The following is an 18,865-nucleotide window of genomic DNA, read 5'->3' as shown; positions in this document are numbered from 1 at the left end:
ATTTCAATTTGTCGGTGAATATTTAATAATGCCAATCCATTTAGTCTATCCTCGCAAGTAGTATTTCGCAAGTACGTTTTTAGCCGTCTGAGAGTGGAAAAAGAGCGTTCGCTAACGGCAGTTGTTACAGGCAATGTTACAAATATTTGCAGTAGTTTGTGTACTGTTGGAAATATTTTTACGTCACACATTAAAAAAGCTTGATGAGCGTTTTGCGGTACATTTCCACTTGTAATAATGTGGCGCCACCACAGTTTCAGTTCTCCAATGCTTTCATCGATGACACTGCTGTTAATCAAACGTTCATATTTTTGCATAAGTATTATGGCATTCTTTTCCTGTTCTTTGGTAAAACCCGAGTCATTGGGTAAAAGACACATAAAACCTCTCAAAACAGATTTATGTTTTAGCAATCTGTCTCCTATTTGACATATAACCGAATCAAGGAAAGGAATAAATACAGCTATTCTGTAATACTCTTCAGGCGTATTTGCCATAACATTGCAGCGTTGAATTTGTTTTCCAGCTCGACGTGGAATAAGTATATCTATGTCGAAGTCCTCACAAATGTCTTTGACTTCATTAAATACGGTAGTAAATTCTGATTCAGCATCCTTCCGCATATTCACTAGTAGGCTACTTGAATCTTCTGTAAATTTTAGAGCCGCAGATAGATCAAAGTTTTCTGTTTGGAGTATTCTGCTGACAGGAAGTGTTATTGCAAAGATTTTTGAGATAACTCTAAGAGAAACTTGAAACTCAAGACTCCTAATTGCACCTAAAAGTTGAACCGCTGTTGAAGAAGTTGTTGTATCGTGCCAGGATGACATAATTTCCAGTGCATCAACAGTTGCTTTTTGAAGCTGTATAAAAACGTTGACAGACTCATGACGCTCAATCCATCTGGTTGCGCACAATCGTTTAAGTCGAGATGCTGATGCTTTAGGTGTTAATTTCTCTATTGAATTTGCAAGCAAAGATTGTCGTTTTGGTGTGTTAAAAAAGTTGTATGTACTATTAAGAATTCCCATACAGTTTCTTACAGCTGGTAGTTCGCAGGCATCAGAAAGTGCTAGGTTTAGACTGTGAGATGCGCAATGCACGTAAATAGCCAAATCAAATTTCTCAGCAACATATTGTTGCGCCCCATGAAGTCGACCACTCATTGCAGCGGCTCCATCATATCCTTGACCTATCATAAAATTACCGTCTATGTGTAAATTTGCTAGAGTGTCCATTAAAACATTTGCAAGTCCTTTGCCTGTTAGATCAGTTACACCTACAAACTGTAGGAAATCCTCCCTTATTTTCTTTATGTCGTTATCATAGTAGCGAACACACAACGAAAATTGCTCCATACCAGCTATATCACTAGTTTCATCGGCTAAGACAGAAAACAATTTAACAGAAGTAATTTTCGCAACAATCTTTTGAACAATTAATTTATTGCACACATTTATCACTTCATTCTGAATGGTGGGACTTAAGTATCTTGCATTTTTTGAAGAATTTTCTAGATGATGTTTAAGTGTTTCGTCTCCACCCATGGCTTTGTATCTTAAAAGAGCTCGAAAATTTCCATCATTTTCGTCAGGATCCTCCAACTGAAAATTTCCGAAATCCCTGTGCCCCCTAAGTGCAAGACCTTGTCGGCCGCAAAAAATTATAGTTTCTATTATGGGCGCTAACCTTAAACGATTTTCTAGAATTTGTTGACTTACTGATGAGTTCAAGGCGATGTTAATAGGTTCTATTTTTTTCTCCATAACCGATTTACGATTTTGGGAAAGTAAAATTGCTCTTTTATGATATTCACATTGCTGGTGCTCATTAAACTTGTCTGTTGCCTTTTTCCAGTTTGAAAATGGAATTTTTGATAACTTACCTAAAGGCTGACTACCTACACCACCATAATTCAAACTAAACAAAACACAATATTTGCAAAATGCGCCATCAAGTAATTTGGAATAAGTCAACCAGTTCCACCTAAGTAGCCACGAATATTGAAACTTTAAATTTCTTTGTCCGCTTGCTGGAAATTTAAAAAGTTCTTCGGGACGCCAGATGTTTTCTAATAAATACAACCGTGTATCATCTGTAATAACTCCTTTGATAAAATTGCCGATATCATTTGCACAAGAAACAGTCAAAGGTGCTGAATTTATGGAAATTTCTTGATGTAATGTAGTTTGAGAGTCAATAGTACCATCTTCATTTTTATCATTTTCAGTTTTATTTTTCTTTGTAAAGAAATCAGTTAATAAAGTAGTTTTAAATTTCCTTTTTCCATCCGACATCATTAAAATGAATTTAAATTGCTTTAATTATCAAAAAGATACACATTAAAACACGACTATGCGAATAAGAAAATAAATAATTATTGGTCTTTCTTTTCTGACTGTCTAAAAATGACTACTGTAGGTTCCTGACTCTACATCTATATTTAACCACCTACGCAGTTTTTATATCTACCAACACTAAGTTTTGTGTCAACAATTGTGGGTCCAGCCCACGCTTTCCTGCCAGATGTGCATCCGGTAGTAATTGAGACGTACCCATATTCAAACCCACCCTCACCCCCCCCCCCCCCCCTGTCACACCCTTTAACTGATAACCTTGTGTCCTCTGCCATCTTTATCATTTTCAGTTTACTTATCTTTTTAAAAATTAAATAGTTTTCAGTTTCCCTGTTTCATCCGCCATTAGTGAAATGAATTTCAAATGTTTTGAAGTAGTAAAAACATACACATTATAGAACCTCAATGCGAATAATAATCAATTCCTTCGTTGTTGTTTTTTTTTAAATTTCTAGGCGCTTTCCGGTTGCACTACAATCATATTAGACAACAAAGGCCTACCCACGTAGCCCACCCCTCCCCATTCGACACTCCTTAACTGATCTAACCTTGGCCAACTTTCCCTTGGCCTACTGCGTTCCAGATTATTATACTTAACTTTAGCACGATAATAAAATTCATAACTAAATTCTACAGGCAATTCTCATCACAATGATATACATTGTTGTTCTAGAGGCTGCCAGGTTAAGTGTTTAGTGTTTAAGCCCTAAATAATATCGACACAAGTCAATAGCTGTAGCTTAAGGTAAAAAGGTAGTCATATTGGGGGTACATGGGGGGGGGGGTTATAACCCCCCCTAACCCCCCCTGCCTACGCCACTGGGTAACAGGCAGGTGGGGGGGGGGGGGGGAAGGGCGGCTATTTTTGTCCCTTGTAACTTTGTAGCAGTTAATGCGTATTTGAACTAGTAGCGTGGCAAAGAAGGGGTATAGGGGGGGGGGGGTGATTTTTGTTGGTACGCCTCAGGCTAGACCAACTGTTTCGCTCACGCAGACAGTAGTGTTCATTGTAGCATTTTATGGCAGTTAATGCATGTTTGAACACACATACATTCCCCATCCCCCTCCCCGACGTGAATGTAGTGGTGCGAGCGATGTGCTGGACCCTGGACTATGTCAATGTGTGGTGAGGACCAATGCAAGCTTTACACTTTCACGTCAGCGCCAGCAGTAAAAAAAAAAAACGGCTCTTTCACTAGCAGTAACAAATCTGTTTATTTCTCGACAAGATTTAAAAGCAAAAAAAGTACGATCTATATTAATTTTTTTTAATCTTGTGAGAGAGGAGAGTGGCCTGCTATTTAAAAAGTTGAAGTGGTTTGGGTTGGTTCACTGTGTTTACATACGATTGTATTTCCCTACTACAAACATTTAATTTACCGAGTTTAAAATAATTTTGCCAGACTTCTTTAGTAAAGCGGAATCCATTATAGATGTTGAGAAATCTTTTTTGGGAAACAGGTAAATACAGTGGTACCTAGACATTCGAGAGCTGCGATTTAGGAGATTTTGGGATATGAGCAGCATATCGAGTCAAACTAACAGGGTGCCCATAGTGTTATATAAGAATGTTCGAGAAAGTTTAGGGGAGATCACACCCGCTTGATTTTAATGAATTTTTAAATTCCTGGCATTAAAACGTCACTCAGACCACCAAGCTCTGATGGGTTTCTAACTCACGTTAGGGGGAAAAAGGCGGCTGGGCATCGTGCTGACCACAAACATATACCCTTGTATGCCAAGGTCATTGAAAAAAATGAAACTCTACTTTATCTTCACCATATGCCTTGGGCAAAAACTGGAAAATAATCTTTAGTTATCTTTTTTTACGGAGTCATCACGCATTTTTTGAAACCTATTACTGAATCTAGCTGAGATGATATAGGCTAATCCCTATAATGCGCTAAGAAAACATCGTTTATCTTTATAAAAACAGCTTTAAAATATTGTACAAACAGCCACTTGAATTGACGTGATCCCTGTTGTTCATTGTCCAAACTTCTTTTTAAGCCCATGTCAAGTCAAACTCTCTAAACATGTCAGGTCCAAAAACTCGGTCTTTTCGATTCGAAAATATAATTATCTAAAATTGCGAAAGAAAAACTATTTTTCCAATGCTGTTCGTATTTCTGATGCTTGACGTTTATGATATTGTGCTCCATGACTCAACCTCGTGCGGGCCTGCGCATCGTCTGCAAATTTGACATGTCCCCGTCAGATGTGATGAGTTCTGCCACTCACGTCTGCCCCCCTCCCCCCCCCCCCCCTCTACCCCGGCTCACAACGCCACAGATGGTTATTGTGATGTCCCAGTATTCTTCTGATTGCTTTCCATTGAAACAGTTGCTTCTTTTTTTTTGGTCTCCATATCCGGGCATTCAGAGTTGAAGCGTAGGGCATAGAGCCGAACAGAGAATAGGGCAGAGCAGGGATGAAGATAAAGGCAGTCAGATTTTGTCCAATGGAGGCCCATAGCTATCGGGGAGTAGCTAGACAGGTTTTCGCAAGCCTCTCCTAATGCATTGATGTTTAACCTGTTTAAGTATTAATAAAGGGTGTTATCGTACGCATATCATCTAACACGAAAGAGGTTTGGGGCTAGGTTTAACATTTTGTTATATTTTTTGATGTGGGGTGGGGGAGGGCAGTTTGACGATTTCATATAATACTACATGTTATTTATTTACGTTTTTGTTATAATTGTGTTTATGCGCGGAAACAACTGGTAACTGGTTGGAATAATTCTTAATTACAACATAAAACTATGCATTAGACAAACACACATACACAAACACACGCACACACACACACAAACACACATACACAAACACGCGCACACACACATTTACAAACACTCGCACGCACACACAACAAACGCGCGCGCACGCACACAATCTTGAGTTACAAAATGTGAGTGCAATTAAAAAGAACACTAAATGAATTAGTTAGATTGATATGGAGCACTATGCAACTGTCTTCTCTTGGAGAAATATACTCACGCCCACAATCTCTCTCTCTCTCTCTCACACACACACACATGGACGCCCGCTAGAACTTTTGACACAAACCAAGGATTCGAACTCAAGACTTTCGAGTTAGAAGCCGTCCGCTCCGCCATCCGACCTCTCCATAATTAGTCACGAAGCTTCAGACGTTGTTGCTAGGTTTAGTTCAGGATCTTCAAACATTTACTTGAAAACACAAATCGATGCCGGCTTACTGGTGAACGTTCAGCTGCGATTAATGTATGAGAGGTCTTTAATTAACCGAGGAACTCGTCTGATGTTCAAATAGATCGATTGAAAGATAAGCAGTGTGTTTTGATCAGGGGAACTAAAAATAGATCAAAGGGAAATATTTTTTTTTTGCCTGGGAGAAGAAATACATCATAAAACAACATAGAAACGCATGAATTTAAAATATATAAAAAAAAGGTTTCCAATTCGGGATGTGACTCATGTATGCAAAAAGACAAGTGAGTTTTCTCCCCTTTTTGGGTATCACGTGAAATACGTCACATCCGTAATGGATCACGCTTCCAGCTTTCAAGGGACACAACTTTAAAAAAAAAAAAGACATCTACATTTTATATCCAATAAGCATCGCTCATTTAGACGGCTGCGTTTCTTTTTTTTTTAATTTAGATGAATAACGATGTTTAGGAAAGGAAAACGCTAAGAGCATAAAAAAAACGATGGATTTCGCCGGTAATAAATTAGTTGTCCTTGCAGAATATAAATCTCCATCACTCATCGTAACGTGGTGATGTATTAGTGCCGCTTAAACGTGCATGCGACGCGACAAAAAGCTCTTTAGCTTTTGGAATTCAGCGCAGCAGCTAAAGTTTGGGGCGAAGATTGGGGCAAAAATGGCGCTTCTATGACGTCATTGGGCATTTTTGAACGTCGATTACTATGAAAAGGAGATAATGCGAAGTAAGAGTTGAGTATAGGGAGGGAGATCAGAAAGTGGGCGGTGTTTGTTTTGATATTTTAAATACAGACAGAGTTTCTTCCAGGCATCTCTTCGGGGGGGCGAAGCCCCCCCGAAAATTTTTTACCGCCCCCCCGAACGAAATGAAATTTATATAATTTATATAGAAAATATATACTTTTAACAGTGTCCGCCCCCCCGAAGAAAGTTTACCGCCCCCCCGAAAATTTCCAGTGTCCCCCCGGAGAAAAAAGAAGTCTGGAAGAAACACTGAATACAGATATAGATCTATATAAAGAAACTTAAAAAAATTAACAAAAAAAAACAGTTTTTATGTAAGGGGGTGAGATGTGTGATTATGTTATTGTTACACAACCACTCCCACCACACTACAACCCCCACCCCCAACACAACCCCCTCCCCCCCCCCCCCCCCCCCACAACCACCTACTACAACAACGGATAGCAAGTAGAACAATAGATCGTTCACGGAGAACTACAGTATGCCACTCAAAGAGATCACTCAATAGAGGCCTAAGACACCCGTGGTTACTACAATGTAGCCTCTACTTAAAATCTTTTCGAAAACCTGCCTTTTTGTTAGAGAAATTCACTACTTCTGTTTATTGACATGTTAATTTAAAACAACCATCGTAAGAGTATGGGTTCCTCGCACACAAATCCAAACCAGCAATGAAGAAAACATAATAAAACAACAAAAACAATCAGCTAAACATCATAAAATATATCAGGAAAAAAAGACCTGGGTAGATGAGGGTCGATAGCTGGGGACAGCTACTCATCTAGGAGAGACAACTCCAAAATCAAACAACTGCTGTATTGTAGTTTGTACCTGGTTTGGATAAAGGCTACGGAAGCAAATAAAAAAAAAAAAACCCACAAAAGCAGACTGAGATCGTTGTCAACGGACTTTGAGTTGGAAGGAATTCCTTCTAATATAAAAATTATGAACGGAGAAGAAGTTCGAAAGAAAAATCAAACAAAACGATTCCAAAATAGGTATTCTTCAGAACATATCACACAAATAAACTATAAACAAATAAACCAAAATATCTAAGTGTAACTGAGACGCATCGTTTTTTTTTACAGGCATCTCTTCGGGAGAGTCTAGACTCCCCGCCCTCTCCCCCGAACGAAATGGAATTTCGATAGAAAATATATCCCCCCCCGCCAGATATTTTAGCGCCCCCCCCCCCCCTCCCCAGGAGAAAAAAGTGAAAGAAACTGCTAGTACTGTTAGACATCATCGTAATGGCGCTGGGACTTTTCTATGGGCGATTTGGGTCTAACGTCCTGTTCCTTCGTCAGACTATGTGGTATATATCAAACAGCTGCCCCCTAAAGTGCTTGAACTCACAACCCCCTCTAGCACCCCCACCCCGTGCTTCAACTCACTGTACACATCAACCACCCCACGCGGGGGTGGAAAGGAAATTGATTGGGTTATCTCGACACAGGACTTTTGCAAGGCGGTTAACGAATAATGAATCCTTATTGACCCCTTTACAAACATGCACGGCCGTGGGTCAAGAGCGGTTTAAGCTCATTGCCCGGGACATGCTAGCGAAAGCCGCGGACCCCCATGGGATCTGTGGTCAGTTTGAAAAGTGACGTCCAGATGTATAATTAGATTAATGGTACGCTGGACTGGCCGGAGAAGGGGGGAGGGGTGGGGGAGGGGGAGGTTTTTTTTGTGGTTGACCATCCACTTGTGGACTTGGAGGCAGTGGTGACGTGTCCAGCGTTTCTTCCAGAATTTTTTTTCTCAAGGGGGGGGGGGGGGGCACTTGAAAGTTTCGGGGAGGGGAATGGGCGGATAAAATTTTGCGGGGGGGGGGGGGCAGACACTGTTAAAAGTATATATTTTCTATATAAATTCCATTTTGCTGTAGACTTTCTGCGGGGAGGGGGTGACGCCCCTCGAAGAGTTGCCTGAAAGAAACTCTGGACGAGTCACTAGTGGTCGACTCATCAAATGTGTTATCATTCACAACAGCGTCTTCAGCCTACAATACATCTATAGGCCCTACCCTAACGTTTATATCTTTAAGACTTGGAAGAACATTAACTAACGAAATAGATTTTACAAAGTGAAAAATGTCCACACATTTTCCACGAGTTTTAATTAATTAAGTATTTTGTTGTAAAAATTGAAAAGAATCGTACTGTAGAAGAGCTATTGATCCTCTGTTACCTTGACAACAAAGACGTAAGCAGATCTATAATTAGATTGTTGTCATTTATAATTGGTAGGCTTTTACGTGGATGATTTAATGTAACATTCATATATATATATATATATATATATATATATATATATATATATATATATATATATATATATATATATACTTGTATTTATTAGTAAAAAAAAAAGGTTATTTTAGTGTTTTTAAAAAGTCTGAAAAATACCCTATCCTTCATCCTTTACTAAATTATAAGATCTAAACTTTCATAAACATAATTGGTAACTAAATCTATTAGTTTTTTTAAACTAAATTTCCCTTACAAATTATCATTTAACCCTCCCTATTCTGGAAGTGTACGTGGAGGGGTAGCAGGATTGGGGGAGGGGGGGGGGGCGTCTGTGTATGTGTGTTCATGTCATTGAGTCCATTAGAAAAGGAAAACAACAGCACGGTTACAAAGCATTCAAGGTTTATACTGGGCAATTTGCAAATAATCAGACATTTTCATCTTCTTCGATTCCTGTACAAAACACTGATACTTCAAATTTCGTAAATCACAAATAAAGTATTCATACATTGGGGAGATAAAAAAATATTTTATCAGCTCTATGCACGTTTCTCATTAACTTTTTTTTAGGCAGAAGATTATAGTTTTTTTTTTGGGTGTGTCTGTGCAATAGAATTGATACATTAATGCTTACCCCCTGATTTATTGCAACATAGAGCCAAATTGTTTTCTCGATAAATCTAGTTTCGCTTGAAGAATGATTATAATGATGATAAATGATGATAAATCTGTGAAAATATTTGATTAAAAGAAACTTTAAAAAAGATGGTTAAATCGTTCAATTATGTGTTTTTTCCTTCTATTTATATGTAGGGAATAATTGGAGTCAGAAAAAGAGACTTTATTTAAAAAGTCTCCATTTGGTATTAGTTATGCCCCCCATTTTCTTTTCTTTTACAGATGAAACTTAGAATTTTTTTAAACAATGTATATGTATCAAGATTCCAACCATAACTCAAAAAATATGTAGAGAACTATCGACTCAATAATGGAAAGGGACTGTAATTACAGATAGTAGGGCGTATACGTGCCTAGGTTTAATATTCCCAATACTAACATGTCTGGTCATTGAATCTGATTCCTGGAGCTATTGTTTGGTCATTGGATCGGATGTCTCTATATGTCTATACGTCTATGTCCTTCCCTCTCTATTTATATATGTGTATATATATATATATGTGTGTATATATATGTGTGTATATATGTGTATATATGTATGTATATATATATATGTATATATAAATGTGTTTATATGTATACATATATATATATATATATATATATATATATATATATATATATATATATATATATATATATATATATATATATATATATATATATATATATCTAAATATATATATATATATATATATATATAGATCAGAGCAGTCGGGTTACGTGTAGTGTAGTGAGCCCCTCCCTTCCCCCCTCCACCATATCCCGGACTATTTCACAGCACATCGAACCCCTTTGACCTACATCCGAGTGCCATCTCAGTCAGGCCTCAAGTTGCCTTGAATCAGCGTCTGCCAGAGTACTCGTCTGGAACCCTTCCATACGCTTGGCTGCTTACGTAAGAGCCTGGCTCTTGTCTGGTCTGTTCTGTGAAAAGTCCTGTCTTGTCAGAAGTTGAAGCACTAGAGAGAAAAAAAACGTATCCCCCTCCCACCCATTCTTTGAAGTAATCAATGCTCAATGGTGAATTTCCTTTTTCGGTTAGGATCGAATCAAAAGCAGAAAAAGTAATCAAGTTAAAAACCAAGGTCGTTTGTTTTGTCTTAAAAAAAAAAATTCTAAATAATTCGGTGACGTATTTCATAAATCACCTATTTCTGTTTTTTAAGCGACTATAGTCAGCGGCGACTTTTTTATTTAGGCGACTATGACCATTGGCGAATGTTATATTTAAGCGTCTATAACCTAGAAACAAACTCTCCACATTTGATCTATCATATTTCACCTCCCCCCTACAAGCCTCCTACCATCTTTCACTCACTCATCAACCATCTGTAGCTCTGCATACACACCCTCCACCATCCCCAGCTTAACTACCCCACCGTTGCGGCTGCCCCCATTAGAAAACACAACTTTTACCAAACAATCCTACCCTTCATTTAAATAACGCCCCCCCCCCCCACCAGAGTTTCTTCCATGCACCCCTTCGGGGAAAGAAAGTCTACCCCCCCTGAACGAAATGGAATTTATATAGAAAATATATTATTATACTTTTAACAGTGTCTCCCCCCCCCCCCGGAAATTTTAGTCCGCCCCACCACACCCCCGAAAATGTTTGCCCCCCCCCCCCGTAGACAAAAGTCAGGAAAAAACACTGCCCCCCCCCCCACAATTTCAGCAGCCCCCCCCTCTCCCATTAAAACATACATACTTGTACACTTCTCTACCAGCCCCCCCCCCCCCCCCTCTTCAAGTCTCCCTTACCCTGTTGACCACAGAGCCAAGGAAAAATAAAAACTTGATTGACGTCTTAAACAAACGGTGCCACAAGAGCAGAATCAGGTTTCAAGACCGAAGAATGTATTGATCAACAGTGCCACAAGAGCAGATTCAAGATTCAAGACCGAAGAATGTATTGATCAACAGTGCCACAAGAGCAGATTCAGGATTCAAGACCGAAGAATGTATTGATCAACAGTGCCACAAGAGCAGATTCAGGATTCAAGACCGAAGAATGTATTGATCAACGGTGCCACAAGAGCAGATTCGGGATTCAAGACCGAAGAATGTATTGATCAACAGTGCCACAAGAGCAGATTCAGGATTCAAGACCGAATTATGTATTGATCAACAGTGCCACAAGAGCAGATTCAGGATTCAAGACCGAAGAATGTATTGATCAACAGTGCCACAAGAGCAGATTCAGGATTCAAGACCGAAGAATGTATTGATCAACAGTGCCACAAGAGCAGATTCAGGATTCAAGACCGAAGAATGTATTGATCTACGGTGCCACAAGAGCAGATTCAGGATTCAAGACCGAAGAATGTATTGATCAACAGTGCCACAAGAGCAGATTCAGGATTCAAGACCGAAGAATGTATTGATCAACAGTGCCACAAGAGCAGATTCAGGATTCAAGACCGAAGAATGTATTGATCAACAGTGCCACAAGAGCAGATTCGGGATTCAAGACCGAAGAATGTATTGATCAACAGTGCCACAAGAGCAGATTCAGGATTCAAGACCGAAGAATGTATTGATCAACAGTGCCACAAGAGCAGATTCAGGATTCAAGACCGAAGAATGTATTGATCTACGGTGCCACAAGAGCAGATTCAGGATTCAAGACCGAAGAATGTATTGATCAACAGTGCCACAAGAGCAGATTCAGGATTCAAGACCGAAGAATGTATTGATCAACAGTGCCACAAGAGCAGATTCAGGATTCAAGACCGAAGAATGTATTGATCAACGGTGCCACAAGAGCAGATTCGGGATTCAAGACCGAAGAATGTATTGATCTACGGTGCCACAAGAGCAGTTTCAGGTTTCAAGACCGAAGAATGTATTGATTAATCCAAGGAACGGATTTCGCTTGTAGAATCTGTAGAGCGTCGAAATCTTGTGAGCGCCGGGGTCTTATTCATATTCTTCGGGTTCTAATCCATCTCGGTATATATTTTAGTTGTAGGTAAGATTTCGTAGTTGACAAAAACAGCTTTGCAGGATATATTTGACATAACCTAACATTTAAAGTTTTGGAAAAGAAACTATATCTCCTTCCTACACTACCTCAGGATTTTGTCCAAAAAATTATTCCATGTGTGCAAAATGTTGTAGTGGGTGTCCTTACATTGTATGCCAAATTTCGTTTCCATCAATCAAGCTTTATGCACATAATTACAGTTGTACACAAATGTAAATTGTGTCGCAATAGAGTAAAATGTTAATAAAACTTGATTCAAAATTTGCAGTTCTAGAGTGGTATTTACTTAGTATTAGAAAGATTAATCTTTTTTTATGAATATATAATTCAGAAGCCATGTTGAAAGTAAAGAAATATTTGCTATAAATTTTCAATTATTTTCACCAAAATGATACCCACGTTAGCTTGAGCTCCATTTATAAGGTTGAAAATGTGAATAAGTAAGAAATAGAAAATTAGTGCTTAACTTGTAGAAATGATGTGCCGAAATATAAATAGTGCAAAGCAATATTACAATTCGTGTTTTTACTTAGAAGTTGTTTTTCGGTTAAATGTTATGTGTACTAATTCGACCACCGCATCAAAGTGGAAATTATTCCCACTCGTTGCTGGTTTACATTTAACTATTTTATCGTATTTTTAGTTACAAAGTGGAGTAGGCAGCAAACTAGATTTTGAATTTTACAATTTTACACGATTTACTTTTTCTTTGCATCTAACTAACTTGATGGATTTTTTAAGTCAATTAAATTCCTACGCTGTGCTACTAAGAGTACATTCGAAGTTGGTGCCCCTAAGCATTCTATTAAAAGCTATTTATTATCCAGATGAAAAGATCCATTTGCCACCACGCCCGAAGTTTAGTGAGTATTTACAAAGATGTGTATAACCTTGCACACCGCATGTTTCTGTAACCATTTTAATCTACTGCAGGGGGATTCAGCTATTTTCACCAGAGCCCCGTTGCAGAGGCGTAGCGAAGGTGGGGGGGGGGGGTGCGGACCGCACCGGGTGAAACCATTTAGGGGGGGTGACACCAAGGTAAAAACTAGCAAAATATATAAAGAAAAATTTGAAGGGGGGGGGGTATAAATCGAAAATTGAAAGTTTATCCCCGGGAAGGATCGCTACGCCTCTGGGGATGACACCATTAAGTGCCGCACCGGGTGACACCCGACCTCGCTACGCCACTGCCCCGTTGACCAGCTGTTTCAGGACAGTGCAGTCATGACCTTCATGGTTACCGTAATACCTCGGTTTAGAAACCACCACCATACTTCTTACTTAATCCTCGTCACTCCCTGTGGAGTATAGGGCAGCAACAAATCTCCGCCATTCCACTCTGTCTTGGTCGAGCCACTTTAGTTCATGCCAGGTCTTGCCAATAGCCTGCACTTCTTCTTCCATCTCTCTCCTCCATGTTCCCAGTGGTCTTCCTCTCTTTCGTTTTCCAGGTGGAGTCCATGTTAGCGCTATGTTCGGGAGTCTTCTTCTGTTCATGGGAAGGACAATACCAGTGTCGGCGCCAGGTTATTTAGCGCCCTAGACAAAACTTCTTAAAACGCCCCCTTTCATACTTAATTACTAAAACATATGTATAAGAAAAAATTAATTAAAAGTGACATATTAATTTATTATCAATTGCATACACGTTATAAGTAGACATCAAAATCAAATTTTACTTGCCTCCTTCGTCTTAAAAGTTTGTACTAATTCCTTCATTTCCAGTTTGTAAGCGTAATCACATTTTATTGAAATTGTTGCTAAGTCCACGAGTCTACTTACGACTAAGACTGTATGTCTACTAACATTAAGTATTGCAATCTACAACGGCTAGTGATTTATTTGTTTTTCAACTTGATATTGCTAAAAAGCCTACCAAACTATTTTTTAGAACTTAAGCTATATATAATTTTTACAATAGCAAATAATAACCTAAATTTGTATTTATATGTAAGCGGTCAACCTAAGGTGCAGGAATTTGAAATTAATGTAAATTAAGCAACGAATTATCTCCCATGTGAAAATCCAAATACCAAATTTTTTTATTCAAGGGAAATAACTTTCACAAGATTAGCTAAATTAAACAAATGTAACTTAGACATGCTTGAAAAACATAATAAAACGCTCTGAATTTCATTACGTAAAAATTATAACAAATCTTTTACATTTGCTATGTAGCTTGTGAAAACAATATAATTTACTTAATGGATACTTAACTGCAGCTTTTGTTTGAAAGTCTCAAAACGGTAGCTTTATTATAGCGTACTTCTATTAAATTTTTATGACAAACTATTAATGCTGATGACTCTGATTGCAACATGTAATTTGTATTCCTGATAAAAAGGGACGCCTTTAAAAAATAAACCGGAAACGATCTCATTTGTATACCAAAGCCTAGTTCTAGTAATAAGATTTGTTAGCTATATTTACTGCAATAAACTTTCTTGCCTACAATAACTAGCATTTACGTAATGTACTGTAGACAGTAATAGTCCATACTTCTGAATATAGTATTATACGGTAAATTTTAATCAGTAAACAGAAAACAGTAGGCCACAGCGGCGATTCTAAACACATTGAGCTCACTTCTATTGATGAACTTTACACTGTAGCCTACAATTATACTAGTATTACTAGTAGGCCCTAGTTGTGTGCTGAATGACTAGGCTTTTGTTTGTTTATGCGGCTCATTGTACTAGCTATCGGAAGCTTCCAGCAAAATCATGTTCAGTTCAGCAAACGTTGCTACACCAGAAAGACCACAGACAACAGTGAGGCAGCGTGACGTGCCGGCAACTTTTGCTGTGTTTGAGGTTTAAGATGCAAATAAAGGGTTAATCGTTTTCTACATCAATTATGTGACGCCAAATTAAAAAGGCAAAGTAACTTTGAAAAAGCGCCCCGACCTTTCCAAATTAAGGAGGTGGGGTTGCATTTTTACCATCGCGAATAAATATAGGCCTATATAGACGTAATTTTGGGGTGGCGGCGCAAAATTGATAGTTCGTCCTGGGTGCCAAAATAGTTCGCTACTCCTTGATAAAAGTAATTAATTTTTAGGTACTTTTTGGTAATAGCGATTAAACCTTTTTCGCCCCCCCCCCTCCCATAGGGTTGGCGCCGGCCCTGGACAAGACCCAGCCATCTCCATCTCCTCATTCGTACTTCTGAGACAATGTCGTTTAAGCCTGTCCTTCGTCGTATTTCCTTGTTCCATACTTCTCCCACCCCATGAAATCTCATACTTCTGCCGTTACCACTTTCCATGATGAAGAAATGGGGATGGCGCTTTGGAAAACGATATTGTTTTAATTAACAAACTGAAATATTCCAATAATTGCAGACACTGGCAATTAGTATTGTGAAATTATTTCTCGAAATAGTTTAGCGATTCTTAGGGTTAGGTACATGGTTTTTAAATGTATGCGTAGTTGTAGGTTAAATTCTAGTATGGATTTATGGTCAGGATTTAGTGCATATTAGATGTGTTTTTTTTTTAATTTCATCTTTAGATTATCGTTATTTAAAGGTAACCTTAGGATGACATTTAGAGCAAGATTATATTCAAGATATTTGTTTTCTCAAGTGTTTTTAAATATTATTTTTCACAACGGTTAAAGAAAATAATTAGAAAATTCGAGAGAATTGCACTTATTACTATTAATTACGAAAACTTAATTGTGTAGTGGTTAGTATTTCATTTTTTAAATTACAAGCCGATTACTAAAAATAATATGTTTTTCAACAAGAAAATAAAAAAATGCAACCCTAACACTTTAATTAATATTGATCGTAGTTGTCTCAACATACAAATAAGAGTTTTTCAGCAAGAATTTTTAAAATTCTAACCTGAAACATTTTAGTATTTAGATAGTGTAAAGATACAAAAGTAACTCGATATGAAAATTTTAAAAAACAAATTAGTATCATATTTAATATTTAAAATTAATTCGGTCAATCTTATAAAGCCGACACCGCACGATAGAACTATATTTGTTTTTAAATACAATTAGCAACTCTAAACTACATTTAATTTAAAAAGTAGAACATTGGAAGAAGAAGTAGATTAATATAAAATAAAGTAGAAATGCGGTAGACAAAGTAGAACAATGGTAGACAAAGTGAAAGAAAATGATTTAGTTAAAGTCATACTTAAGATGTCATCACATAAACAACGCCATACACTCAGGGTAGTGTTGTGTTTCGGATATTTGTGACCATGTGTGACGGGGGGTGGGGGGTGAGGGGGTGGGTGGTGGGTTGGTGGTGTGGGTGGGGAAGGATGGGTTCCAAAAGGGTAACGAAACACTTTCTCATTAAAAAAAAGTAAAGTTTGAAACTTTATTTCAGCTGTTATGTCGTATTTTCAAAAAAAAGCAAAAAATTTCTTGTAAATTGTTATAAAAATTAACTCCTAAAATGAATAAAATACATATTAACCCCTCCCACCCCGCTAATTCTAACTTCTAAAACAATCCCCACGAAATCAATTTGATCTAACTCCCATCAATTTTTTTCTTGCGGCCATCCTGATTTACGTCCCCTAATTTTCTCACAGCTTCTGTCGAAAAATTAGATAAAAAATAATCTCTAACCTGCGCGTGATTATCTGTATGCTGGGCTCTTATTGCTCAGTACAGGGCTCTTATTGCTTCATACAGGGCTCTTATTGCTCCATACAGGGCTCTTATTGCTCCATACAGGGCTCTTATTGCTCCATACAGGGCTCTTATTGCACCATATATGGCTCTTATTGCTCCATACCAGGCTCTTATTGCTTCATACAGGGCTCTTATTGCTTCATACAGGGCTCTTATTGCTCCATACAGGGCTCTTATAGCTCCATACAGGGCTCTTATAGCTCCATACAGGGCTCTTATTGCTCCATACAGGGCTCTTATTGCTCCATACCGGACTCTTATTGCTCCATACAATACAGGGCTCTTATTGCTCCATATCATGCTCTTATTGCTCCATACAATACAGGGCTCTTATTGCTCCATACAGGGCCCTTATTGCTCCATACCGGACTCTTATTGCTCCATACAATACAGGGCTCTTATTGCTCCATATCATGCTCTTATTGCTCCATACAATACAGGGCTCTTATTGCTCCATACAGGGCCCTTATTGCTCCATACCGGACTCTTATTGCTTCATACTGGGCCCTTATTGGGCCTTAACTGGGCTCTAATTGCTCCGTACCAGGCTCTTATTGCTAATTACAGGGCTCTTATTTCTCCATACAGGGCTCTTATTGCTCCATATCATGCCCTTATTGCTCCATACCCGGCCCTTATTGCTCTATATCGGGCTCTTATTGCTCCATACCGGGCCCTTGTTGCTCTATATCGGGCTCTTACTGCTCCATATCAGGCTCTTATTGCTCTATATCGGGCTCTTACTGTTCCATACAATACAGGGCTCTTATTGCTCCATACCAGGCTCTTATTGCTCCATACAATACAGGGCTCTTATTGCTCCATACAGGGCCCTTATTGCTCCATATCAGGCCCTTATTGCTCCATACCGGACTCTTATTGCTTCATACTGGGCCCTTATTGGGCTTTAACTGGGCTCTAATTGCTCCATACCGGGCTCTTATTGCTCCATACACTGCTCTTATTGCTCCATATCAGGCTCTTATTGCTCCATACCAGGCTCTTATTGCTCCATACAAGTCTCTTATTGCTTCATACTGGGCTCTTATTGCTCCATACCAGGCTCTTATTGCTCCATACCAGTCTCTTATTGCTCCATATAGGCTCCATATAGGGCCCTTATTGCTCCATACCAGGCTCTTATTGCTCCATACCAGGCTCTTATTGCTCCATACCAGTCTCTTATTGCTCCATATAGGCTCCATATAGGGCCCTTATTGCTCCATACCAGGCTCTTATTGCTCCATACCAGGCTCTTATTGCTCCATACAGGGCCCTTATTGCTCCATACCAGTCTCTTATTGCTCCATACAGGGGCCTTATTGCTCCATACCAGGCTCTTATTGCTCCATACCAGGCTCTTATTGCTCCATACCAGGCTCTTGTTGCTCCATACAGGGCCCTTATTGCTCCATACTGGGCCCTTATTGCTCCATACCAGGCTCTTATTGCTCCATACAATACAGGGCTCTTATTGCTCAATACCGGGCTCTTATTGCTCCATAAAATTCATGGCTCTTATTGCTCCATACAGGGCCCTTATTGCTCCATACCAGGCTCTTATTGCTCCATACAGGGCCCTTATTGCTCCATATCAGGGCTCTTATTGCTCTATACCAGGCTCTTATTGCTCCATATCAGGCTCATATTGCTCCATACCAGGGCTCTTGATGTTCCATACTGGGATGTTATTGCTCCACGCCGTGCTCATATTGCTCCATACCAGGCTGTTATTATCCATATCCGGGCTCTTTTTGCTCAATTCCAGGCTCTTATTGCGCCATATCGGGCTCCTATTGCTCCACATCCAGACGGAAAAGCCTCTCCGTTTCACTAATAGATGCTTCAGATTATCCTTCTACAAATTGCCAATCACTCTTCCTTATCTAAAGGCCATTGACAAGAAATCAATCAATCTGGAGGTAAGCAAAATATTTCCCAATACTTTAATAAAAAGTGTAGATCAAA

The 18,865-nt window shown here is 38.8% G+C and overlaps 1 protein-coding gene across 1 annotated transcript; it reads right to left on the bottom strand.

Moving 5' to 3' along the window:
• Positions 1-520: 520 nt before the first annotated feature.
• On the bottom strand, positions 521-2,117 carry LOC131955172 (zinc finger MYM-type protein 1; the record flags this gene model as incomplete). Its single annotated transcript, XM_059319177.1, is given in 1 exon segment — positions 521-2,117. A coding segment is annotated over 1 exon segment (1,246 nt), but the record flags the coding sequence as incomplete, so codon positions are not given.
• Positions 2,118-18,865: the final 16,748 nt, after the last annotated feature.

The sequence above is a fragment of the Physella acuta genome, unplaced genomic scaffold (genome assembly GCF_028476545.2).
Source record: "Physella acuta isolate Inbredline_101_S28 unplaced genomic scaffold, ASM2847654v3 ptg001058l, whole genome shotgun sequence".
Lineage (NCBI taxonomy): Eukaryota > Metazoa > Mollusca > Gastropoda > Physidae > Physella > Physella acuta.
This window is presented reverse-complemented; position numbering and strand designations above follow the sequence as displayed.